This window comes from Esox lucius, chromosome 22 (assembly GCF_011004845.1).
Source record: "Esox lucius isolate fEsoLuc1 chromosome 22, fEsoLuc1.pri, whole genome shotgun sequence".
Classification (NCBI taxonomy): domain Eukaryota; kingdom Metazoa; phylum Chordata; class Actinopteri; order Esociformes; family Esocidae; genus Esox; species Esox lucius.
The window spans coordinates 13821846-13848419 of record NC_047590.1 but is presented as its reverse complement, the minus strand read 5'-3'; the positions used below and the strand labels follow the sequence as shown (position 1 = coordinate 13848419).

General features: G+C 42.9%; 2 protein-coding genes across 3 annotated transcripts in view; one reads left to right on the top strand and one right to left on the bottom strand.

The window, feature by feature from the left end:
• iqca1 (IQ motif containing with AAA domain 1) overlaps positions 1-26574 on the top strand; it is a 58952-nt gene that overhangs the window by 12669 nt on the left and 19709 nt on the right. Inside the window, exons 1-13 of one of the 2 annotated variants that reach the window (XM_034289869.1) lie at positions 8130-8179; positions 8519-8656; positions 10260-10587; positions 10721-10843; positions 11267-11473; positions 12478-12549; positions 13271-13473; positions 14884-14968; positions 15074-15217; positions 17816-17888; positions 22846-22952; positions 23284-23385; positions 26367-26431. In XM_034289869.1, coding sequence (XP_034145760.1) covers positions 8646-8656; positions 10260-10587; positions 10721-10843; positions 11267-11473; positions 12478-12549; positions 13271-13473; positions 14884-14968; positions 15074-15217; positions 17816-17888; positions 22846-22952; positions 23284-23385; positions 26367-26431 — 1520 coding nt within the window. In that variant the 5' untranslated portion in view covers positions 8130-8179; positions 8519-8645. Of the gene's footprint in view, positions 1-4702; positions 4823-8129; positions 8180-8518; positions 8657-10259; positions 10588-10720; positions 10844-11266; positions 11474-12477; positions 12550-13270; positions 13474-14883; positions 14969-15073; positions 15218-17815; positions 17889-22845; positions 22953-23283; positions 23386-26366; positions 26432-26574 lie in introns of those variants that run through there. The other variant, XM_034289868.1, reaches the window with a different exon arrangement.
• On the bottom strand, positions 1928-6422 carry ackr3b (atypical chemokine receptor 3b). Its single transcript, XM_010892070.4, has 3 exons — positions 6215-6422; positions 2701-3523; positions 1928-2606 (listed from the first exon to the last, which is right to left on the bottom strand). The coding sequence occupies exons 2-3, from the start codon at positions 3489-3491 to the stop codon at positions 2261-2263; spliced, it is 1137 nt and encodes a 378-aa protein (XP_010890372.1). The 5' UTR covers positions 3492-3523; positions 6215-6422; the 3' UTR covers positions 1928-2260.

Genomic DNA, 26574 nt, shown 5'->3' with positions numbered 1-26574 from the left:
AGTCCCCATTGATGTTTGGACAGCAGCGTGAAACAGTGAAATACCACAGGGATTCGTCTTAGATGTCGTTTCGCTTCATTTGTCACGCTAACCCAATTGTCAGTGGTCTGTATGTTCTCCTATAGATCTGTATACAAACCGAAGGTATAATTGGGGCTGGCTGGGTAAATGCCCAAACTAGTTAAGCCTGAAAGTCCACTGGATACCAGATACTCGTGTCTTTGAGTTTCATTTAACCCACAATATCCCTAAACCAGATACTGGGTCAACTCTCATAGCAATCAATGTCACAGCTAGCCAGTAAGCTTTCAAACATCATTCTGACCCCCGTCATGTGGGATAGCCTGGCTTCCTGCCAGCTACTCCTGTAGCAAGTCTATAACTTGATGGGGAAAGGGACAAGTTTAGACAGGGCTGGGGGATTCCTTCAGCCAGTCTGGAGCCCCTGTCTGTCTGGTGCCCCTAGGAACCATCACACTGATGGGATGTAGATGGGACTTGCCCCTGGCCCCGGAGACGACTCCGGAAGTACAGGGCTCCCAGCAGGGAGGTGGTTTGTTGGTGTGTTTATTAAACATGGACGTTATCCCCTCCAAAATCTACTGCCAATCAAAATATACATAAAAATAAATAAAAGGGTTTGAACAAGATTACTTGTTGCGCTGAGGAAGGAACATGTTTAATAACTTCAACCCTGTGAAATACATGTGTTATTCTTTTCTTCCTATCAGCAATGGCAGGCTCCACAAGGAAAGTGTAATTTGTACATGGTTGGCGCAACTTCAAACAATAGTGGGTAGATAAGTCTCTCATTTTGAACAAACTCTGAACACCTGGGTGTTTTCTTCATCGCAAAACAATCTGCAGGGTATTACTGGGCTGGTGGATAGTTGGTACAAATTGTCCTGGTTCTGCCACACTTTGTGCACACACACACACACACAGACAGACTCAATACATCATGACACATTATATCCAGAACACAATGCACACATTCACACACATTCCAGCTCACACACAAAAAGTAAATACACTGTTTTGTGCTTTTATTTTACATAATAGCATAGAAATCAACTGACTGATAAAATTGGAATTTTGAAAACAGTTGCAAATTATTTGCTAATTACTTTTCTGTAGTGAAATTAAGAAATTTAACAAAACAGTGCAACTATATAACATATGGTATATTATTTTTCAAACAATTTCTTTTACATTAAACAGAGAACACTTGCATTGATACACCTTATCTGTAAAAAAGAATCTTACAAACCTCAAAGTCAATACACATACAGATTAACAAATATAACCAATATAAATATGATATTTACAGAATGAACAATGATCTAATAATGTGGATTTGAACATATAATCCTTCATTCTACTTACAAAGCAGCAAGAAAAACACCTAAATAAGTCAAGATGAGTGAAGCTGGCTGTAGCTTTTCTGGCCTTACATATAGTTCACCTAACAAGACATCATACATAAACACACATGTTGATGAATCAACCATGTGTCCGAGTCTTTTTTGTTGACCCCATGAAGACTTTATCTCGTCAAAGTGTCAGCTAATGGGGTGCAGAATAAAGAATAGAATAATGAATAGTTTTTGTGTTTTGACTATTATCTTTTCCTAACAGTTGGATTGACATTCCTAACATCCAAGTAAACAGAGGCTTAGTTAAGTGTGAGGGCCCGTCTGTCCCCTCAGCTCTTTGGGTAATGGAGTCCTGTTGACTGACTGACTGCTCCCGACTCCGATAAACAACACACCATGACAGCCCGTGTCTCCCTCTGCTGTGGCTCCGACTAGGGCAGGGGGTTGTGTGTGTGTGTGGCTTTTTATGGTGTCATTGACCCATCTGTTGGGTTTCACCAAGTCCTTTCAGTACTGAAGTGCTTTCATAAAAATACACCCCCCCCCCCCCCCCCCCCCCACACACACACACACCTGTTACTATATCATGCAAACATTTACTAAAACTCCAAATATAACTGCACTCTCAACCAAAAAAAAAAAGAAATTTGTATTTGGCCTAGGTGTTCTACAGTACGCCTAATGTGCTTGAGTCATCCTTCCCGTTCGAAGTTGTGGCTGTCCGCTCTGATAAAGTATTACTGTTCAAGCCTTCCGGCTTCGCTTTGGTAGGCAGTTAGTTCTCTGTGGTTTGTTATCTGAGTCTTGAGTGTGTCCAAAGCCATTTTCAGCTCTGGAATAATAAAGTGAAACCCATCCGGTCCTGTCCTCTCAAAGCGTCCCTGTCACACATTATTGTCCACCGCGGACCCCGCCAAGTACTCCGTCTCGGACACGCGCGACGCATCGATGAGCTTGGCCAGGCCCGTCTTGGTGGAGTACTTGAAGATGAAGGCTTTCATGAGGTCGTAGCGGTAGTTCCTGTTGATGAAGTTATAGACGATGGGGTTGACACAGCAGTGTAGGAGGCTGAAGCACTGGGTAAGATGGAGGGCCACGAACAGGAAGCTGTCCAGCCTGCAGCTGAAGGGCAGGAGGTTGAGGAGGGCCAGCGTGTCCACCAGAAGGACTCCGTGGTATGGCAGCCAGCACACCAGAAACACCACGATGTAGGTCAGGATGATCGTCCGGCTGATGGCGACAACAACAGTAGATTATTGGCTGACCACTACAAGGATTTTGTTTCTAGCGTATGTGTGTACGTATGCGTCGGGAAGATGCTCACCTGGTACTCCGCTCCTGGTTTGAGTTGGTGCCGGAGCCGGCCGGGTCGGCGCTGGCGATGGCTCGGGCCAGAAGGAGATAAAACCCGGTGATGACGGGGAACGGGATGGCAAAGCCCAGGACGATGAAGCTGAGCTGGATGCCCACCATCCACTCGCGGGGGTTGTCGACGGGGTAGACGGGCCTGCACAGGGTGGCGTCCAAGTGGGTGGACTTGACGGCCTGGAGGAAGTACGTGTCCGGCACGGAGGCGGCCACTGACAGCAGCCAGATCAGGATGCAGATGACCCTCCGCACCACCTTCTTCCTGCGGCCGTTCCCTCCCTCCCGGAACAGCGCCACGGACAAGTAACGGTCCACGCTCATACAGGTGAGGAAGAAGATGCTCCCGAAGAGGTTCACGCTGAACACCAGGTGGGTGATCTTACAGACGGCCTCGCCGAAGGGCCAGTGGCCGCGCTGGAGCAGCGAGCTGACCCAGACAGGGAGGGTGGCCACCACACAGAGGTCGGCAACGGCCAGGTTGAGGATGTACAGGTGCGTCTCGTAGCGCTTCGCCTTAGAGCGGAGGTTGACCCACACCACCAGGGAGTTGGCGGCCAGCCCCACCAGGAAGATGAAAATGTAGAGGACGGAGAGAGTGTAGAGCACCGCCCCGTGGCTGAAGGCGGGCGGGCACAGTAGTGCCTCCACGTGGTGTGTGGATAGGTTGTCTCCGTACTGGTCCGCCGTGAAGTTAAGCTCCTCCCAAATCTCCATTAGCTCCGTCAAATCGTTCACGCTCAGACTCATGGCGGCAGCTCTACGGGGAAGGAGTCTGCGATCTGCAAACCAGGAAGCTCGCAGGTTAGAGTTCACACAAAACAAATGGGAGCAATTGATGTGATTCTATCTGCTGAAATATGTCAATTTGCTAAACGTTTGCTGGGTTGGAGTTCACACAAAACAAATGAAGCGACTGACTGGTTGCATGCGCTCACTGAGCTCATGTATCAAACAATTCTTTGTTTATTTAGTGAAACCATGGGCGCTATCTAAAACATCTCAGAGGCCTTGTGGTCAGATGTCAAGGGGTTAGATCTACATTCTGAGTCCAGGAATTTCTTCAGTGTTTTCCTTAGCTCGATACACAGAGAAATTCACCAGGACGCCTTGGTTCCTCCTGTCCCATGGATAACAAGGGTGGGGCCATCGCTTTTTTCAGGTCCAAGAATGACAGATTATCACATCTAAAACTAATCTGCTGGAGCTGACCAAACCAGATCTCTACTACTGTTTCCTTGGAGCTGAGGGTCTGGAAGGTTTCAGCTATGTCTTTTTCTAGTAGAACTGAATCAAGTCAACTACAAGTCAAGTGAATAAAATACTACTACTACTATTTAACAAAACTTACAACAACGAAATAACATTTTGAATGTGTACTCCAATTATCCATATGAAATCCCAGCTGAAATCTCAATATAGAAACAATTAGTTTCTAAGACCTTAAGAGTGATCTGATTCTGGCCTTTTTAAACAGAGAAAGCAGTCCATCCCTCTCCCCAAACCAAATGATGCACAGCTGAAGCATATTTTGATTGGGATTGATAGTGATATGCCTGAGACAAAGTCAGGTCACTTATAGACATGTTGAGATCCCCTTTTTTTATAACTGTTTTTGTGGAGTTTGGCAATTTCAGTGGGGTTATCATGAGACCGGAGTACATCGTTAAGAATGTGCAAAATGTAGACATTTGTACTAGCCAGCGAAAGCATGCCCTTTACACTCAATTTAATTTGTTTACAGGCATTTTTATAACCGTGAAATGGACCTCCCAACCTCACAAAGGACCTTCCAATTCCGTCCACTCACCCTTTTACACAAATACTGTATCAGCACTCGATAAGGTCCCTGAAACCAGTATATAAACTGAAAAGAACTGAAAAGATTCAGGTCTTCAACAGAAATTGGGACCTCGACAGCAATCATTGTTTCATCCTTTCCTTTCATCTGACACTTTTAGGGTGAGAGGTCAGAGAGGGGTGCATCGGGAAAGAGATGTGAAGAGAGTCAGGGAGCCATCTCTAACATAACACCAGAGCATGCAGTCTGAGGTGATTCTGACAGGCAACCCCTCACACAGGTAGGACCTTGGGGTTTACTGCATGTCTTTATGGAACACAAACTTAAGACCTTACTAAAAGTTCTATGTAATATCCTTAAAACGAGTCAGACTGCAGAAGTAAAAATGTAAACGGATTGAGGAGACATAGTTGTCGAACAACTTAAGTTTGTTTATTTGCTGATAACACTGGTCAAGTGTTTAATTGGCTAACAAAGTTATTAAATAGCTTTACTAGCAATTTTAGTAACATGAGCAGACAGACAGCTGTCTTCTAAAGTCATTGTCAGGAAAAGAAAAAAAAACAAGACCAGACTGACCCATTTGGGAGAGGGAGGTTACATGAAAACAAAATCTCTCAACAAAAGCTCTCCCTTACCATCCACTTTGGGGATAGACATTAAATGCTGCTCACTGCATCCCCAGGTGCCATAAAACATACCTATTAGGGGCCCAAGTCCTTGTAAATCTGTTGTGTTTACACTGGACGGACTGGCCCCTTCACCTGATTCCTCCCACCCTCTGGCCTGCTACCATCGTCAGGGGCACAAAGAGCTCCCTGTGCGGACACAGCAGCTCTCACCACCACACATTGTCACACACCACTTCTCACTCCCGGCTTCACGCTGTCTTTTACTCCCAATCTTTTCTGCTTCTTTCTCCTCTGCTTTTCCTCTCCCTCAGTTCATGTCAAAAATAAATCCTCTGCCTACTACTACCTTCCCAGGTCCCTGGCAAAAACGCTGCAACTTTGTTATCCTCTTCCCGAGGAACTATCCTACATCTCTGACTCTTTCTCGCAGTGGATATACTACAATAATCTGTCCTGAAGATAACAGATATCAAAATACAGTGAATACATCAGTAAATGTAGTATATAACCTGAGTGACAATGCATAATTAAATACTTATTAAGAGTATACAATAGGCTATTATAGTTAACAGAAATACAGACTATGATGATTTTAATTCATTTCTTAATGCGCGACTTGTTGACACATCCAGAGGAGAAGAAGAGCTTCCCAATCCATTGCCAAAAACAATTGCTTACGTATAGCTAGATCGGACTTAATGTGGGCTAGAGAAGAGTTCGGGAGTAGAACCGGTGTTAACCCATGTTTAATCTACAACCCCAACTATGGAACCCCGCGGAGCTTTTACAGATTTATTACAACTTCACCGCTCAACAAATCTCAGCGCCATGGCATGATCTGGTCATTTCGGAGCATTTGTTTGCTAAACTCAAACATTTGTTTGCTAAACTCAAACATTTGTTTGCTAAACTCAAACAAATAAACATTAAGACCATAATAACCCAAAAGTAAGAAAACGACACCAACGTATTTGTTTTGGCAGAAAAACACGCATTAGTTGCCTATATGGATAAGATGCTTTTATTTAAAAGTTACTTACAAAAATGCCTTTCTGTGTCCTTTGGAACTGCTCAGTTCGAGAACTTTATCAAAATCCCCCCGTTGTGTTTAAGGTTGCCTAGACCGTTGTCAACCTTAAAGTTAAGTTAAGCGTACTGAAGTCTTTGGTCAATAGGCGGAGGAACTCTCTCCCTTTCCAGGTCGGTCAAAGGCTGGAGACTACCCCGCTTTGTCGGGTTGCACTTGTTAAATAGTCTACTGCAGAAAGCAACGCCTACTGGTCGCTTGCTTGAAAAAACGATTCACTGAGGTTTCAAAACAACAATGGAATCTACGGACGTGCGAAACATCGGATTTCCACTCCCTACAACAAAATAGAAACAGAAGCATTAGTTGAAGTACTTGGAATCGAGTACTAAGTCTGACGTCAAATGTTTTAGTCCATGGGTGATGCATTGTGTAGTCTACGGACATTCCAATACCTTCTAATTGCCTACTGAATTGGACATTATATTTTTTTGATGATATTTCTTCTAAATATACAAATTATAGTTGGTTAATATTACATGTGATTGGGGTTGCAGATAGCGTAGTGCCACGTCAAGATTTAAAAATTAAACGGAGGGCCACATTTGTTGTGTTATTTGTTCATCATAAATGATTTGCCGACCAGAAAAGGACACAATTAAAATGTTTATAGTGTAGATCCACTGTAATATCCAAATAATTAACATTTCAGATGATCTGGTGAGTTATTTTTTTTACTTCCCCAGATTATTTTAGTACCTACCGAGGGCCGGAGGCAATTGCCTCGTAGGCCGGATTCTGCACGTCGGTTGTCCAACCTGCGTAGTCGATAAGGTCTAGGGAAAGTAACGCAAAGTTCCATATTTCTTCTGTAAGTCACCAGGGGTAAGATGAGCATCGATTAAATCAATAGAATGCATTTGACAGAGACTTCGATACAGTAGATCTTGGTTGGAAATAGATACAGCCCGGTCCATCCCCTCACTGAGTCTGGCAGAACCAAACGACCCCGTCCCTGATGTCTTGCAAACCAGTACCTGATTCAGGTACTTTACAGCGTGATTCCCATCAAGCCTAGAACCATCATAAGCCAATCTAGTGAGGGTAAATATTTAAAACACCCATCTACTTTATAAATGCACAATACATCGTCATTATATTTTGCAACAGATGCCCATAAAAAAGCAATTTGGGTCTTCAACAAAATGTGCATGCATGACAAAGGATATCGATTTTTATAAAGGTAACAAAAATTCCCCATTCCACCTCAAATATTACCTGGTAGTTTTGATGTAGGCTCAATATAATCAATTATCTGAAATAGGCTCTGGAAGTTTAACTTCAACAGGCTCCAGCATCCAGTATCTTTCACCATTCAGTGAAGCAAGTCATACATCAGTCATAATAAGCCTTTGTATTTAGGGACCAACGGTTTAAAGGATGTCCATTAATGATCTTGAAACTGAACATTTACATTATTCTATGTACCCATTGCAAAGCCATTAATCTCACTCCAGCCATCAAATGCATACAGATGGGTGTTGATGACGGCCGTAGATTACATGTAACAACAGGTTAATGGCTTATAGCCACTAAAAACAGATAGAAAGGTTTGTTAATTAAAACCAGACTACAATATCATTGGACATGATACTTTATACAAGAAGAAAACGTGTCCATATACCCTACAAGGGCGACTAAATATTGACTACATCTATGGAAAATGCAGACCAAAAAAGAGAAAAGACTACGTACTCTCACGTGTGTAACAGGTAATTATGTAAAATCAGCAGCATCACTGCTGAAATACATCTAAATGACAGGAGCCGTCCTTTGGTCATATCAACCGACACGTTTCATTGCGCAGGCGTGGCCTTTCGTTGCTAGATGCTCTGTTGCACACAGCGAGAAAGCAAACAGGCTTCAGTCGCTGGAAAAGCGCATAATTTTATTGCCAAGTCTTCAAATTGACAAATAGGTACAGTAGCCTACAGTGTGATTGTAATCATAGTATAATCCGAAAGTATTGTACGATTGTAATTATAATATAATCTGAAAGTGTTTGTCTAAAAATATATTTTGTATTCAGTGCTACTATCATTTTAATAATTACGATGTTTAAGGACAAGATATTTTTATCTTGTCTCCTCAGCACCTGACCCATGCGTGCTTTCAATTTATAACCGAGTTGAAGATTTCAAAGATGGAACCGATTGAAAAAAAAAATAATTCCTCTAGAATTATCTAAGTATTGCTATCATCACTAAATAAATGTGTTTTTTTATATTTGGAAATGTAATGTTTTGTTTGTTTGCAGATATTTGGAATCAAGTTTTTCTACTTCAGTATTCGCAATTTAATAAGATGCGTAATACGTGTTTAAACTAGTTGTATCACTTACAACTTCTACTGGAAACTGCTGGACTGAATAGCTACACTCAAGAATGTCTGAAAGGTCTTTTATTTTATTATATATATACATTCAATATTACATTTTTTAAACTTCTGTAATACAATGTGTGTAAATACAAATTGGTCTTTAAAAGTCTATTTAAAAAAGTCTATGCCACCGTTGCACTGTAGACCCTGTAAGAATGAACCACTTAAGTGTACTTCCTGTTAGATGTTGCTAATCTGTTGGTGGAGTGAAGCAGCTTGCTAGAGGAAAACGAAGTCTACATTGTGTTCCTGTTCCCATAACAACAGACTGGCCATACTGAATTGTATCAAACTGGCTAAGCATTAAAAAAAGGGAGTCACTAGATGTCACTAGGCCCGCAGGAGTGTTGTGGCATAGCTTTAACACCTGACCTGTCATAGAATTGTCTCTCGTCACTGAGGACAACATGTCAAAAAAGGTTTAATCCTTTATTTCCTAGTCCCTTGACAGGTATAAGCGTTTGAGATTTGTTGACCCTGTAATTCTTTGGGTTTCAATGGTGCTCCTTTGAATTCTTTTGACTTAACTGCTTTGTTGCCTGGGCACTACTTGGGTATCTGGTTGAATTCCCCACACCCACTCATTTTATTGTAAATGTCCTCCTCAGAAATGACCTACTCCTCACTATTCCTCCCCCATCCCCACCCACTCTCCCCTGTCTGTTTTGATTCAACTAGCCCCCTAACAAGAGTTACTCCAGGGCCATGGAAATGCTGCCTTGGGGTATTACCTAGACCTCATAGGAATATGAAAGGAGCATGGTTTCACTATTGAAGGAGTCAGCTCATATGCTTTACTGAGGCAAGTTGAAAAATAAAATAATGGCTTATAGTCCTTTAGTGGTTGTTTGTTGAGTGACTTCTGGGAAATTCACCATGCATTCTTGTTTACCTTGTTCATGTTTATGGTTTTACATGCCGGCAACTCTTAGTATTTGTTTCTGAAAGGTAGGGTGGTTATTGTTACTTAGAAGTTCAATTCACAGGTGTTTTAGCTAGTTACTGTTAGGTTTGTTTGAAGGTTTTGACTGGCAGAGCACCGGTCAGTACTGCATTACAAAGAGAGTGTTGTTGACGTTATAGTGCAAGCTGCAAGAGAAGGTTGTTTGAATCCTTAAATGGTACTTTTCTTTCTAACATTGAAGTGATTCTGAACAACATTGAAATTAGTTTGCTGGCAATCTAACCTAGAACATTTTAAAGTAATAAATGCTTTCATTTTAATACTTTTCCCCCCCTTGAACTCAGATTTCTACTTTGAGAAAAGTAAGAGAGGAAAATGCTAGAGCAGAGATATTCAACTCTAGTCTTGAAGCGCTGTAACACTTCTTTGTTGGTTTTACCTGTTTGTTAATTGCACTCACCAAGTGTTCCCGGTCTAAGTCCTTGATTAGGAGAGGACCAGAAATGTTTGGGTTATCTGTGACAAAGTTGAATAGTCCTATGCTAGAGAAATAAAACAAAGAAATAAAGCAAAGAGAATTAAATTAATCTGGGTTTCAGGGATCATTTATCTAAACAAAATACCTCAAATTCTGACAAGAGCACTTGATTTATAAGGCTCTGTTTGTGTTTTCCATCACTTTTGTACTGACTTGCAACATAAACTTGTTCTTCAGCTCCTACACCAGGATGTGGGCCCAGGCCCAGGGGGCCTTGGAAGACCTCTTGGTGGATGAGTTCCCTCCCATAGCCCAGCAGCCAATGAAGGACCGCCTAAAAGTCTTCCAGGGCCTTGCCACCTTCTACCTGAAGTACCTGCAGATCTTTCGTAGCCTGGAGGCCGTCTACGACCAGATAGGTCACCCTCAGAAGAGGCGTGTGGTCAGGCATGTGTTGGACGGCGTGATGGGTAGACTCCTGGAGCTCAAGAATGAGATGGTGGAGCTGGAATTCTCCGAGTTCCACTACTTTGATGATGTGCTGCAGGACCTCAAGCTAACACCAGTGAGTCAGTGTTGGAATCGTACTGAGTGATAGAACGTGAAGAGGGAGTGAGGACAAATGTATTGTAGTTCTGAAATGTAAAATAAAGCTTATTCTGTATCAGGAGAAATTTACCAAATGTGATATTTGGCAGGAGGACCTAGAGGTGCCCATCCCTAAGTATTTTGTGAGGGAGAAGATTCGAGTGCTGCGGGACAGAGAGAAGATGCTCGCTCACATTATGGCTAAAGGAGGCCATATTGAGCATTTTGAGCAGGTTGGAGAACAAGTAGAAGTAGCAGTATTCAGACTTGCATTAGTTAACAGTAATCACTGCACTTATTTGATTACCTTACTGTTACTATTCGTGAAATAAAATGATTTCAAAAGTTGTTCAGCCTTTAAAATGCATTACACAATATTGGGCTACTAGTGGTAAAAAGTGCCAGTGGTAAACCGGTTCTGATTTGTGCTCAGTATCATCAAAACCACTCTGTTCCAAACTTTGAATTTCATGCCTAAGGTATGATGGTGAATGTACTTATAGATCTTTTATTATTGGTATTCATTCCAGAGTGCATACCTAATAAGTGGACTGTATACATTATTCTAGACTTGCATATTAGAGGCTTACTTCCAAACCTAAATGTCACATAAATTTTGTTTGCTTTTGTTTTATTCTCCCCTTTGTGAATAACAGTGTCTTTGTCAGGTGGTGTCGGTTCAAACAATGAGCTTGGAAGAAGCTGTTCGGGTCCTTCAGGTTTGTGAACGGGCGCGACAAGGACGGCTCAGGCATCACTTTATGAAGGAGATACGCCAGGCTGAGAAAGAGGAGATGGCGGCCAAGAGCCCAACATCCACCAGCACGCTGGACCCTGACCAGGCTGCCACATGCATTCAGAAGGTACTGTCTATAGAGATCTTCACGATGACAATGCCTTTGTTGTTTCATGATTTCAATGTATGATAATGCAAAAAACAAAACAAAAAAATCAGCAGTCTAATAAGAAACAGAACATCTTGCATTGTTATCCATAAAAGGACACATCGCCATCTCTGACTCTCCTGCACCTGCTGTAAAGTTGTATGCAGACGCAAGGTTATTACGGCAAATTTGCAGGTTACAAAATTGGGTGATCCAAAAAGAAACAGTTTGTCACAATCGAGACGTACCTTTTCAACAAGGCCTGTTACTAGAACCGAGCAGTATGATACAAATGGGAGATGGGATTGGTTGTGGGCTAACAGTGTAAGTCTCCTGTCATGTAACATCCATATGACAACCTTGCCAGACAAGGACAACAGTTCTAACCTGGACATGAACCTTACCAGATGAAGTCAATAGAACCATTTGTCACTACCTCCATTATTCCAAGAGAGACTATAACCATACTTGATCCATCCAATCTATAAAATAGTTGCTCACCTGATTCCTTTGTGAAAGCAATGTGCCCAGGGGCTTTGTTAGGCCTGATGAGTTTAACACTCGAGGGTGATGATGGAGCAAGGTGAGGAGGAGAGATAGTGAGTCTGGATAAGTGTTCATTTTCTTTTCCTAGTGTTTTGACATCGCTGTAAGAAAACACATTTGCTGCTATAGTTACTAACAGCCCATGGAAAATTGGATATTGATTAACATTGTGGATAATATATTATTATGTTGTACAATCAAGACAAAATACTACCTTTGCATTCAACTGAATCATGTCTATAGATTGAAATAATAATTGAAAAATACATGAACAAGTGCCTAAACAGTGTTAAATGCAATTGATTTACAGTAATCCATCTTTGTGAAATGTATGCAAAGGCCTTATGGCTCTGACAAGAGATTGGAATGAACTGCAGCCCTGTGTGTATTGTGTTTTATTCTAGGTTCTAAGTGTGTCCTGTATTATTATGTTCTAGGTCTGGTTGGGCTACCGCCAAAGGAAGAGGACCAAGCGGGAGCGCTTAGAGGAGTTCATCTTTCTGGGAATGGTGAGTGGCTGTCCTGGTTAACTCCTTACGGTTCCATTGACTGTGTTGGGTAACAGTGGACCAGCTTCCCTGACCATTGTCCAGGAAACTCTTGGTTTGGTTAACAATCCTCGCATTGACATTGGCCTTTCTACAGCAAATACTCTATTGAAGTCACGTTTTGTAAGTCCTTGTGAGGTGCGAGGGTAGAGAGTGTGGCAAAAACCAAAAAATGACAAAATAAGGAATGACTGCTTGTCTTTCTCTTTAAAGGGCAACAAAAAGACACACCACACGGTCTCAAACTGAATAAAGCAATAACACGTGGGGTGCTGGTGAAAACCAGGAATTAATATAGACATAATAACTAACTCAAAACAGGTGTGTGTATGTGTTTGATGGGTGCGCTGCTGCCATCTGCTCCTGCCGGTGGTTGGTCCAAAGTCCCCGACCCTCGTTGACTCCCTTTTGACCTTTCCTAGCTGTTTCTTCTCCTGTTTCCTGATTGGCTCTAGCAATCGACCAAGGCCACTGGCTAAAGGCTAAGCGCTAGCTGAGGGTGGTAAAAAAATCCACAGCGTGAGTCCAGCATGGAGGCGAGTTACGTCAGAGATGAGATGAACACAGAGTGACCGCAAGGCGTGCAATCACTCCCGTGTGCCCCCACCAATAGTTGCCCTGGATGAGACTGAAATGCTGTCTCGAAATGTCATCATCTCGTCTTATCCACTCTGGTGCCCAGGTCCCTCCGGAGCAGCCGATGCCCAGCGCCGCCCAGCTGAAGGCCCAGCAGGTGGAGGCGACTCGCAGGCTGGTCCAGGAGGAGAATGAAGCGGAGTACCAAGGGGTCCTGGTCAGCGTTAAGGAGTCTGTACGCTTCGTGGACGGTCCTGACATACGAGAAACCCTGCAGGAGCAGATCAGACAGTGGTTTATCGAGTGCAGGTGAGACCAGGCAGCGTGACGTGGGAGCCAGTAATTCAAATGCTTTTCGTAAAAACCCTTTTCACATCGGCAATTGTCACAAAGCACTTTTGCAGGCACCCAACTTAACTCCCAAGAGGAAGCAATGCAGATGTTGAACAGGGGTTAGGAAAAACACTCTGTCTTCTCTCACCAAATCTCCCCTTATCTACTCTCTTCCCCCCAACGAATTCTCTCCGTGTCTCTGAGATGGTACCCATGCGTACATTAATTTAGTTACTTCTTCCTACCACACCCAAAGCCATTAAGCCATAAAAGCATGTATTTATCTCTGGTTCTGTAATGGAGAGTGGGAGGGATTTTAAAAGACTGGGAAGGGAGTAGTACCAGAGCGAAGAGAAAGTTTTGCGTGAGCGCTAATGGTTTTAGGCGCAGGACACGGCCGGAGGAAATAAGCCCATTCAGCGGCTGTGCGTGCGTCTTCCCCTGCTTGAGAGCTGTCACAGAGGTGGCCTATTAGCACATTCCAGGGTGATTTACGGTTGGCCACCGGTGGGTGCTGCCCGCCTGCCTATTAGATGAACAGACAATGATCGTAAGTCATACAGGCTAGGGTGGGGGGGGGGGGGGGGGGGGGGGGCCCAGGGAGCCCCTGGGAAGGAACAGCTCCCATCGGAAGGACACAATGGTCCACAATGCCCCTAGGCCTCTACATTCAGCCACGTTGTGCTTCCTAAATAGCACTATATTTCTGTGGAGTGCTATACAAGGCGAGTCCACAATGATCAGTTTAGTGTACTACATGGGGAGTGAAGTGGCGTTTGGGATTACTGCCAGCCTCCCACCTTCCAGCCTGGCCTCCGCGGCCCTGGCCTCCACACTGACCTCGGCTGAGCCGTTGACAATAATATAAGCGCCGTGACGGACGACAAAGGCCGAGGGGGTCCTACCCTCAGGGATCGTCTTAACTCCAGACCCTCGGCACTACGGCTTCCTCGACCTCCATGATGGGAATCCAAGCGTTCCGGGCCCAGAGGACAGGGCCAGATAACAAGAAAGTTGGAAGCTAAGCGTTGGTTTTACAGGCTCGCTCCAGGGTTTGGGATAATGAGAACAGGAAGTGAGGGAGGGATGCATAGTTTGAGAGCAGATCTTTGTCAGGTGATTATTTTGTTTCCGAATTGAGCTCCATGACATGAACAATCCCTAATTAGTGGACATTTTTCAAAGCTTGTGGGAAAAAAATGAGGGAGGGCTGCCATCTTTATTTCTTTGTGTTAAGGCCACACCTTTTGACCTTGTTAGCAAGTCCACCATCTAACTCTCAGTTTAATATAGAACAATTATTTTCAAATAATGGGGATATCTCTTTACTAGAAATGATGAGATAAGATCCGAAAAATATCCATGACTGTGCTGTTTTCATCACAGAGACGCCACTGGTAAGTTTCCTGACCTCCCCAGCACAGAGGAAGGAGGATCGGCAGCCATATTTGCACAGAAGACACCTGAACAGGTAGACCTGCTTATGACACACTTTACTTCTAGAGACCCACAATGCAGTTGACAGACGCTCAATGTCTTCTTGTATGATCGATCGTCCCCTTTTTGTTCCTGATAGGTTGCTGCAGAATTAGCAGCAAAAGAGGAAGAGAAAGAGAAAAGGAACCGATGGAAAGATAAGAATGGAGGGAAGGAGCAAAAGGAGAAAAAGAAAGACAAGAAGGTGAAGAACAAAAGGAAAAAGGGGGAGGAAGTAGTTGAGGTAGGCACATGCTTTTAAACAGACCAGTGTTGGTGGCCAATACTGGCTTTTGAGCTTTACCCAACCTTTTCCCTTCTCTTCCCCTGGTACATATTGTAACTGCCCTGGGTTTGACCTCAATGCAAAATTCATTGAAAAAAATTCAAAGAGTGAGACTTTCTTTTTGAGGGGTGTTGGAAAAACAGGAACGATGGTGTGGGGGGCGTCAAAGGGCAGTGGGTCGTTTGAAAACCCATGCCGACCCGTACAGATTAGACCACCCTGGGCTATATCAACGCCATTTGTTTCAAACGAAGTCAGTCAGCCAAAACATCCGCAGGACTGCGGCATCTTAAAGACAAACCAGTCCAACGAAAGTGCGAACAAAGGGGAATAATCCTCAGCCATGTGCTTGCCTTCGCAAGTGTACTGAAGCAGATGCTGTTCCTAGAAGTCTCTCCCCACCCAGTCCGCGTTCAAAAGCCCAGTTAAGTCCGTGAAACCCGCCCTCGTTAGTGTCACTAAAATGAAACACTAAATCAGAAGTTAGGCCGTATAGCTCTGGCCATGTTCTCCTTCTGGATAATTGAGGGAGAGGTGAAATGATGGAGACGTTTATTATGTCTTCATTTGAGGAACTGTTTTGTATTCCAGTCAAGCATTCCACAAATGTTCCGCTCAAGCCAGGGATTCAGTCACAGACTACACCCCCTGGGATGAATATTCCCCGTGGAAACGCAATACTCCTTCCCACCAAAGCAATAAAACAACCTTATTCATTTTGTGTTTTATTGAATTACTTCTTTATGACTTTCTTTTTGAAGTAATACGAGTTCCTGAAGACCGGTTAGAGATGTAGGGCTGTTTTGAATAAACGTTTATTTGTATCCTGTTCAATCCTAGACCTTGACTTGCAGGGTTTGCTTAAACAGGGCCTTGAGACAGTCTGGGTCCGCGGTTGGTGATAATGTAGGATTACAGCCCACAGAGCTGATGAAAGGGCTTCTTTTCTTTGTAGTCAGAAAGTCACTTCAGCCTCTCAGACAGAATGACTGTAATGTGGTTGTGAGTGAAGCGTGTGATTAAGCACTCTGTTGTCTGTCAGTCTGAAAAGAGGCTGGCAGAGAGAAGTAATCTGCGGTCAGGGTCTATGTCACTCACACCTTCACCAGTGATGGACAGGCTAAAAATAGGGCATTTTAGTTCTCCATTCACAGTTAGTCTCCGCCTACTCACTGACGGAGACAGCAAATGGACAGGCATGGTCTGGTTTAGTTACTGAATACGGTTGCCTTGAGTCATTGTGCTCTAGCGACTCCTTGTGGTAGTTACTTCTGCCGCATAAGAATTCTGGTTTAAAACCTGGTAGTTTAGTGAGCAGCATGAACCAGAAAGGCATTAAATATAATTTGGAGGACACATGCTGTATCCCACAATTGTCTTTCCAGAGTCCACTGGGAGTTGCTGCAGTGAAACTGGGCCCTAATCATATATTGGATATCACAAAAAAAAAGAAAAACTGTAAAATGTTATTGATATTCTGTTGTGTTTTTACAAGCAGATATATATTTGCTGCCGCTGGTTTGTGTTTGGACATTGTCCTAAACAACCCTGATTAGTTTTTTTGATAAAAATAGGGGTGGCAAAAAAGGGTTGCCAAAGCACTTAACCTCAATCCCTCAAAACTTATTTTGCATTTCTTGCTGTTTGACAACAGAATGGTCAAATTATGATACAGCGTCTACCTGACTCATCTCTATTAAAGCCCTGGTATGTTTTACTAGCCCTGAAACAGAACATCTGAAATTCTGATTAAGTCAGGACCTGGATGATCCAAGAGAATGTTTCCTGCCTTGCGCCATGAGTATCAACATCCATCATTAGGCACTATTATGGACCACTTTAGATTCCTCCTATATTTATAAATGGATTTCTCTCCCATTTGGGAGCTGTTAAATGCTAATGGTGAAAAGTGTTATAGAATGAGAGACCACATAATACATGTCATGTCTGAATGAGTGATTGATTCCCTTTGAGAACCTGGCGTCCCAAACTACCTACAATTGCTCCTCGTTGAATGAAACAGAATCTCTGGGTAGACGAACACTGGTGCAAGCAAGCGTACGTGCATGTGTGTGTGTGTGTGTGCATGAGGACCCTTGGAGCTCATTTAGTAGGAGCCTGCTTGCAACGCCACGGTTGTGGGTTCATTTCCCTTCGGTCTGCCAGTACAAAAAGTAGGAAAGTATTAATTCACTGTGAGCTCTGGATAGGTCAGTAAATGTACATTCATGTGTGAAATAATTGGATGTTCATGCTATAGTAATTATCGTGTATGAGGAAAACATGGTTCTATAAATCCTTGCCCCAGTGTATTTCTTTGTGTCCTATTGAGTATACCGGGGCACAGAGGGCAGGTAATCCATATAACTGCTTGAGGAGCCTGAATGGCTTTATTCTCACCAGTTTCTGCTTTGCTGGTCTGTACTCTAGGTGTCCTAAAACACACAGTGGAAAGAGAATACACATAGTCGTTTGAGAAAACAATACCCAATTGAACTACCTATGCAATGCATTGATTTATCACTAATGGGTCTGTGGTGCTTTTCTCTCTTGCAGGAGCAGAAGGGCTGGAAAATGCCCCCAAGCCATTTCCTCCCAACCGTCCTGGACGGAAACAAAATGTACAAAGGTGAGTGAGAGAGGTACTGCGAGGACCACAGAAAGGCTGTGCTGAATATTCTGTGTCACTTCGGTGTTAATCTATGAAACACAGAAGTTTAAAGCCCTGTAGAACTTGGTCAGGTGGGAGATGACAGCGATGCAGAAGGATTGAGTTGTGTCCCGAGGGCACAGGCCAGGGGTAGACTGCCGCCGTGTTATGGTTCGTGTGTACTCCCATTGTAACGTCTGGTTCGCTTCACATCATCAGTACTGCTCATGTTGCCAAAGACCAGGGTTTCTCGACGAACTGGTGGACCGCTCTACCCCTCCACCACCGCATTCCTGCCATGGACCAGTTGTCTTGGTGGTGTTAAACATCGGCATGGGACAATAAATCTGTCTGATCCCCTGGCAGAATTCCTGTCTCCCATGGTGCTTTGGGTCCTTAACAAGGAAGTGATGCGTGCTGCCCAGGATCCTGTTTCTCGGTGATCCGTGGAGAGGCGTGTGTCTACGAACTCCATGGCGGGCTTATTCTCAATGACTCGCTAGAGAGCAGTCAGACATGAAGGGGTCCCATTTGGACCCCAGGTTGTTGTTTCAAGTTAGGCACCGTGCTTCCTCCAAACAGAGACAGTTGAGCGGGTCTTTATTTTGTGTTGGAGTGTGGGGGTTAACCTCAGTTTTCAGCCCATCTGGTAAACTCTGTTGATAAGTCAGTTTGACTCTTGATAGTTGACCAAGGGAGATTTCATTGTTGACCGGTTACCCGAAGTCTGATTCGACTAGTTTCCTCTCCTAGTTGGTAAACAAGGCAGAGAAATGAGAAATGCTCCCAGGCGTCTGCCGTTAGATGGTCTACAGCCCTGACGTTCATCAGCAACACCTGTCACCACATCAGCTCATCTGTCTTAACTCTGTCAGACCCGTTGGAACTTCAGTAGCATTTCTGCAAACAGCCATGGGCTTTTCCTTTTCAGTCTTAACCAGAGATGGCTGTGGACGGGTGAGCTCCTGATTGCGTCCTGGTCTGGGTTTTATCAACGCCCCCCCCCCCCTCCCCACCATCCCAACTTCCTTTTATCAGTCTCTTCATTTTCTTTATCTGACCCAGTCACCTGACATGGATTGGTTCTGTGCGGAACATTGAAAGAGTTCTATGGAGAACAGTGTCATTATTCTCAAGGGGCAGCATGTGTGTTTTATAGCTTCTTTGTGATCTTTGGGTCATCACTGGTCAGTGCACTGAGCGAATAGCCACAAATCACTGAGGGAATATGCAGGACCAGTCACCACTGCACAGCGGGCATGTTTGGAAGATCTGCAGGTTGGCTCCCACAACAGACATTATTGGTGGCACTAATGACGTGATTATTATATTTTACAGGCTTGTCACCCAAGGCTATGAGGAGTGTTATGGATGCCGCAGTAGTTTCATTTAAATGAATTTGGACTAAATAATTAACATATGTGTTCATTCTTATTGTTATTTGCATCACAGTCTATACATTTGTTGTGGTATAGGTTTCTATTTTTTACCACATTTTTGTTTACAGCATTTTTTGGTGAGTAAGCAATTCCCTGTTAGTCTAAACTTGAGATTTACAAAGCATGTGGCAAAGTATTATTGGATTCCGTTATTTTCTTTACATATTCTGACCTGAGTTGGAAATCCGTTTTGAATATAATTTGGCTAATTGAAATGGAATGGACTCCCTCTCTGATACTGTTTGAGCAGTCAATATCATGGCTCATTTAACGCCCAAGAGTCAGTGACATCCTTGGATGAAAGGTAACTGGATGAGGCTGAAGTGCAGTGAGTGAATGGTTGCTGTGTGCGTATTTTTGTGCCAGTATCAAATTCAGCCCTTTCAAGCTGCTCAGCTACTTCCTAATCTACACAATGGGAGCATTGGAGTCAAATCACTGGGATATCCTGTTGACATCCCTATGGAGGACATAGATATGGCCGTCTCAGGGTTTCCAGCATAATGAAAATATTATAACACAATAACACCTTTATTTAAAGATTTTATATAAACTTTATTGACCCAGGAAAGACCCCTGTGCTGGACTTATGTTCCCACACATAGCCTTGTCAATGTTGTTTGTGGGAATTCATTAACTCACAGCTTTAATCTTGGCAACACCTCACTAAATCAACTGATCCTACCTTCCTGGGGAAATCCATATTGAACTGTTAAAGACCCAGGCTTCCAGTTGTCCTGTGCCTGACGCTAGGTCAATCAGTGAACGAATGAAAGTCTTTGCTGCCAACTGGGTTAGCGCTCAACCTCGTAAGGAGAAGGAAGCCAAACTGAGGACCAGTTTTCAACGCAGCATCAGTAGGTGTTAGCTAGAAGAGGTTAGGTGCCCAGTCAAAGCAGTTGAATTCTCTCCTCGTTGTGATTTGCCTCAGAATGTCAACTGGCGCAACACTGGGCTTTAGGTTACATTCCTGCTAGAAGTAATAATGAAGACCAGACGCCGACCCGGCACCTTAGAACCACAGCGTTTATCACTTTTGTGTGAGAGTGAGGACGTGTGTGTGTGGCGAAGGAAGCGTTTTCCAGAAGGCTATAGGTCGGCATCAGCTTATATTAGGGGCCACTCTCTCTGGTTAACTCTACCTAGCTCGGAGTAAGTTTAGGTTGACAAAGTCTAGACTCCAGAAGGAAAGATTGATTTGTGGGTTTTTGTTAAGAGGGACCTCTACCCCTCAGTGTCTGATCATTTTGGAGAAGGACAGGGAATAAAACCCTGCAGCTGGTTCCCCTTACTCCCTCTTCTCCCCCATTTTCCCCTCTTGTCTCTCTTTCACCCATTCATCTCCCTTCAAACTCTGCATGCAATATCATGAAACACAGTTTGTCATTAACATCCATAAAAAGCATAACATAGCTCTTAACCCCATGTAAAACAAGCAGCCTGTCAAAGGTCTGATTAAAGATAATAGTAATAAACGTCAGGGCGCTTTGTATTCCTGTGGTCCTGTCACGTCGCCCGCTGTGTTTTATCAGGTGTGTGTAATTGGAAATTGATTAAATGATTAGGCTCGTTAGGTTAATTTAGATCTAATGAAGCAGAAAGGTGAAGCAAATATTTACCCAGAATTCCGAGAGGGTTCGAGTCCATAGGACCATTCCTCTGAGAGATTTTTTTTTACTTTGGGGGGCGATTGACATTCATTCTGGTGTAGGGTCTTTACTTTGAAATCTTGACCTTCCACAGCTGAACGCTTCCCACTAGGAAGGTACTTTAGTGTAGTTATTTTTGTTTTGTTTGGTTAGCCTTTTTTTTTGTCACCCCCCCCCCCCACCCTCATCCCAGCTGTGCTGGAAGTCACCGTAGACGTACAAACCCTGGGAGCAGGATTGGTGCTGGAACTTTCTTCCTGTGTGCCCAGGCAAGTCAGGGCCACCGTCACGGAGCAGTTATTGGATGCGAACCGTGGATTTAATTTCAATTTCCTGGCCAAAGAACCGTGCAATAGGAAGAGCTGATTACCCTGAAACACCCTTCCTGTCTACAGTGCAGCTTGCCTCACTTTCCTCAGAGAAAACACCTCCTCTTTCCCATAGTCAACAAGAAGTAGGAAAAAAGCTCAGTGTCACAAATGCGTTCCCCGGCATACAAATGGCTAGATATGTATTGGAAGCACATAGAGCAGTTGGACCAGTGAGGAATCCGTAACCACTTGTCAAAGGAAAACACTATTGGTCACACCTCTGTTAATCTCTGTTTCATGAAGTGTTTATCTTCGTTTCAAACCAGGTGGCTTATATATGACAAACATAGCGTACCCGTGACAGAACAGCATGCTGGTCTTACATATATATGTGTGTGTGTGTTGCTGTGTGTGTGTGTGGTCCTTATGAGTGTGTCAGGAATCCCAATTTTGGATAAGCCTGCCGAATGCTCGTCCTGTATCCAGCTAGGCGAAGTGAACTGATTAAATCACTGCTGGCTTATACTCAGTGCCACTTTGTTCCTCCTCAGCCTGGCTCTTTCATTGCCCTTTATTGCAGATGAAGTGGACTTGAAACACTGACCTGGATTTTTTTTTTTTACCACAGACACCACTGCTTTCAGTTTAAACCATTGTATTTTCAGAGGCATTAAAAGGATGCCCTCTTTAAACAAACAGACAGCTTGAGGTTGGGGAACACACACGCCAAAAGAGAGGAGAAAGGTAATTACACATATCAGATTGCCCTGGGGGATGTTTTTAAAGGGTGGACTTTAAAAAGGGGGCCTTGTGAAGGAGGAGAGTAAAGGTTGACCTCTGACCTGCCGAGCGGATCATATTTCAAAGGCAGACGTGACGCCGTGTGTGAAGTTGCCACCGGAGAAAGCTGTTAAACCGATGGCCTTTGACCCCTGCCTGAACTTGACAGGTCCTCATCTGAGAAATTATGAAAACAAGCCGGATGTTGGCAGTCATCTTGTAACAGCTCTGTTGCATAAAATGGCAAAAGAGGTCTTACTAAATGACAGAAATTACCACAGCAATTACCATGCCAATGCAGAGGTCAGAAGGGCAAGAAATGCTATAAGAAAGAGATTGCAGACCAGTTGGTGTGTTTGCTACATAACGAGCTTTGGTTGCTTTGTTTTGTTTATCTGAATTTTGAGGGGGTGTTACGAAAGCATGGATCGCAAACCACCCACCTGCCTGGCTTAATTTGGAAATCCCTGGTGGGCATTTTGCCAGCCCGGTCGCAGGAAAAATAAGTTAATTTCCTGACCAGGAAGCGGCGCCTGAGAGCGGACAGAGCAACTTGGAGAGAACAATATGCAGGGCCTTACTCACTCACACACACACACACTCACACATTTTCACCTGTAGTTTTCTCTCTGTAATGCCTGGGAAATCTGGAAACAAAGTACCATAAGATTTCTATTGACCATCCTGACATGCTTCCTCATGCTCTACTGTCAGTGGTGGATGATATTTCTTTGTGCGTGTTTGCGTGTGGATGTAGATGTGTGGCAGGGCCGTGATGAGAGACAGAACTTCCTGCAGCGGTTTGATGCCCAGCTGGTGCGTGAGGAGAAGAGGATGGAGGTGGAGGAGGAGGTCAGAGTTCAGGTGAGTGACAAGGTTGTTGATCCCAACACACACTTCAAACACACCCCAGCTACAAACAGTCCAGCCAATGCATTCAAATCAGTCGGGGAAATTCCTATTCCAGAACTGTAATGTCACTGACTTAATTTACTATATACATTATTTCATTTAACTTCTTTGACTATTAATTCTCCAATCAGAAGTATAAAAATTCAACATCTTGTCATTTGAAACCGCATGACCTCTAACCTGATCCTTACGTCAGAACTCTGTAAACATTGCACATCTGTAAGAGATTTCTGAGGGGTTCGGGGTGAGCAGTGAGCATCATGTGTTATGTCTTTCCTCACAGGTGGATGAGCTGATGAGACAGGAAGTGAAGAACCTCAAGCTGACTGTGGACCGGGAGAAGGAGAAGAAGAAGAAGCAGAAGGGAAAGAAAGGTAGCAAGAAGGTGAAAGACAAACTCAATTAGTTCTATTATGTTTTACTCAACTCTAATCCAGTGTAACCTACTCTGCTCTGCCCTACTCTTCTGTATTTAAATGCTCTACTGTCATATATTTATATTTATATTATACTTCACTACAGTGTATATACTTTGCTTTATTCAAATCTACTTTACTCTGCTCTACTTTACCCCCCAAAGTATTGTGGCACATATTAGGATTTTAGATAGTAAGCATGAAGCAGTGCAAACCACTGTAAAAGCAGTGATAAATGTTTCTTTTTTAAGCATAAAGGCAACCGTCTATATTAATGAATGTTAACTTTTCTTACTAACTTGTGTCAGTAAATATAATGGCAGTCTGTTGCATGTCTACACTAGTGTCAGGTCATCGCCAGAGAAATATTTGGCAGATTGTTTTATTATTTTTCCAGAATAGCTGAGCTATGTTTACATGCCTTTTCAGTAAGCATCTTGGTGTATTTACTGCAATGGAAATGTGCTATACAAATAATGTAAAATTATAAATTACAGTATACAACATAATCCTAGATCGTCCTTTGAGAGGTTTTACTTCATGGTTTGCTGTCAGCAGTTTGGACTAGGATTTTACCGTAGTTACACAACATTCCAAAATTCCTTAGGAGTGAGAGAAATATTTCTGTGAGAGGAACACCCAAATCAACTTGGATGCAACGTGGAGGTGGTCTGTTTACCCTTACAAATTAGAAAACACACCCAAGAGCATTTTAGTTCAGAGTTTTATTTTTAGATCCAGAACATGTTATTCCAAAAGAATGATTCAGAGGTTCTGTGTTGATGTTCTTTCCATGCTCAACATTTTCCTCTTGTCATTTCTCTGAAATGAAGCATTTAATTATTTCTTTAAAATTGACATTTTCACTGTCCCTCCAGTGGTGTTGCATGAGGACCAAGCCTAGTAAATACTGTAAACCCCCTTAAAAATGGAGTGCTTTGAATCCTGAATGCTGATGGTTGTGGTATATGACACAGTATACAGTACAATGGGTATGATATAACATCTTCTTTTGCTGTTTGTATTGCTATCCAATTTATTATAGCAAAGCATCTTGGGTGTTTGTGATATATTGTCAATATGACATTACTAAGTGCTGTGTCCAGGCACCCGGGGTTGTGGTATAAGGCCAATAAAATATGACTAGCTCTTAGCACAACCTTGTGTGCCTTATTGCTTAATTATATCCAGTGTTGGCCTTTTTTGAATAAGCATTTCATTCAGAGCCTACACTGCTATTAGATAGAGATTTTTCTTGGGCCTCAAGAAAAAAGGCACATTAGACCTAGGGGTAAGCTTAAACTATAGGTTTAGGGATAGGTGTTGGTTAGGTTTAGAGATAGGCATTGGGTGTAGGTCTAGGGTTGGGCATGAGAGTTAGGTTTAGATTTATGGTTATGGTTAGGGTGTTTGAGTCACGCCAGCGTTTAAGGTTTTCGTCAGGGTAAGGATTACAGCCAGGGAAATTTAGATTTTTAATTGAAATCAATTATCTAGTAAAACACAACTGTGTGTGTATATGTTGTGTTTGATGTGTGAGATGTAGGGACCCACAAAGATTTTCATCAATCCCAGCTAGGAGAAGTAATATTTCTGGCTTAGAGACTGGGTTTAGGGTAAACCCTTTGAAACAAAATATGTAGGTTTAAGGTAAAGGGGTAAAAAAAATTGGGGCGACAGGTTAGCCTAGTGGTTAGAGCATATAACCAGGGACCTAAAGTTTTATAGAAAGAATCTCCAGGCCAGCAAGATTAATTCTGTCCCTGACCAAGACAATTCATCTCAATTGTTGCCAGGTCCTTCCTAAAAGAACAAAGCTTTCTTATTAATACAAACCTGGTAAAGTAACAGTGTAAAACAAAATAGGGAATGAGAGATTTATGTCCGCACAAGGATGGAAAAACAAACACACACATGCTGGTACAATCTGCAAGTAGAACCACTTTTTTGTTTTACCACTTTTTGTTTTACCATTATTGAGGTCATGTCACCAACTTTCTAAATTTTCTGACTGAAGTCAAAATCCCTATTACTAGCCATTTTGCAAAGGGCAGATTTTAGCTAGCTAGCCACCAAAGGAAAAAAATTAAATGGCGCAACTACATTTTGTTCTGTCCATTACATTTTAATTTGGATGTATTTTTGTTGGATTAAAGCCAAATCCAAGACTCCCTACAGGGATGTTTTCTCATGCAAGTTCTACCTCAACAGGAATTGGCAAATTATTTTATAAAAACACCCAAGGGAAGCCTAATACTAACTGGCATCAATCAATCAAATGGTATGGGCAGCAACATGTAGTATTATTTTTGTCCAGACAATAAAGATAGCTGCCAACACCAATTTTGTCCAATCAACATACCACTGAGCTATCTTAATGTGCTAATATAATGTGGCTATCCATAGCAGACACGGATGGTTATGTTTTAGTTTTTCTATACTTATGAGGGTTATTTAGGTTAACTGATGGGTGTGGATTGTTAGGATTGGGGTTTGGAGTTATTCATTTTTGAATGAGAATCAATCGTCTGTCCTTCAGAGGTCTTTAGTAAAACACATGCATGAGTGCGTGTTGCAGGCAAGTAGAAATGTTTTTACTCATTCTACTAGATTAAAACCAATACCATTCCCTGCTTGTTTCCAACCTGCTAAAACAGCATTTTAAACAACATTTGAGTCTTTCTTACAACAACAAACATTTTGGTCTTTCTTACAACTACGAACATTTAGATTTTTCTTCTTGACAGTAACATTACCTGGCTAAGTGCTTCTCAACCTAATTTCCTTTCATGGCAATAATGAGCCAACCAGCTTCCATTCAATAGTTAAAATTAAATTCAACCACTTGCAAAATGAAATAAATGTTAGTCGTTATATTTTGTACTGCCACGTATACCTCGATTATGGCTTTTACACTGGCTGAAATCAGACCTTACTCCCTCCATTTTAGAAAAAAAAGAAAGGAAAGAAGAGTGTGAAGAAGAAGAAGAAAGTGAAGGACCTGACTGCTGACAGGTCAGTGTGTCACAACAACCGAGCGAGAGAGAGCCCAGTCCTTTCAGTCTGCCATATGGACCAGATGATTTATTGGCAGAGGGCAGGGTATGATGTCATGGGGTGACCACCACTCCAATAGTCCTGGTTAATGATTGGTGAAT

Excerpts from the sequence above, each read along its gene's own strand:
- ackr3b (XM_010892070.4), bottom strand. The coding sequence starts at position 3,491 with ATGAGTCTGAGCGTGAACGATTTGACGGAGCTAATGGAGATTTGGGAG. Across the intron at positions 2,607-2,700 it reads AACCAGGAGCGGAGTACCAG|CCGGACGATCATCCTGACCT; the intron begins GTGAGCATCTTC and ends TGTCGCCATCAG.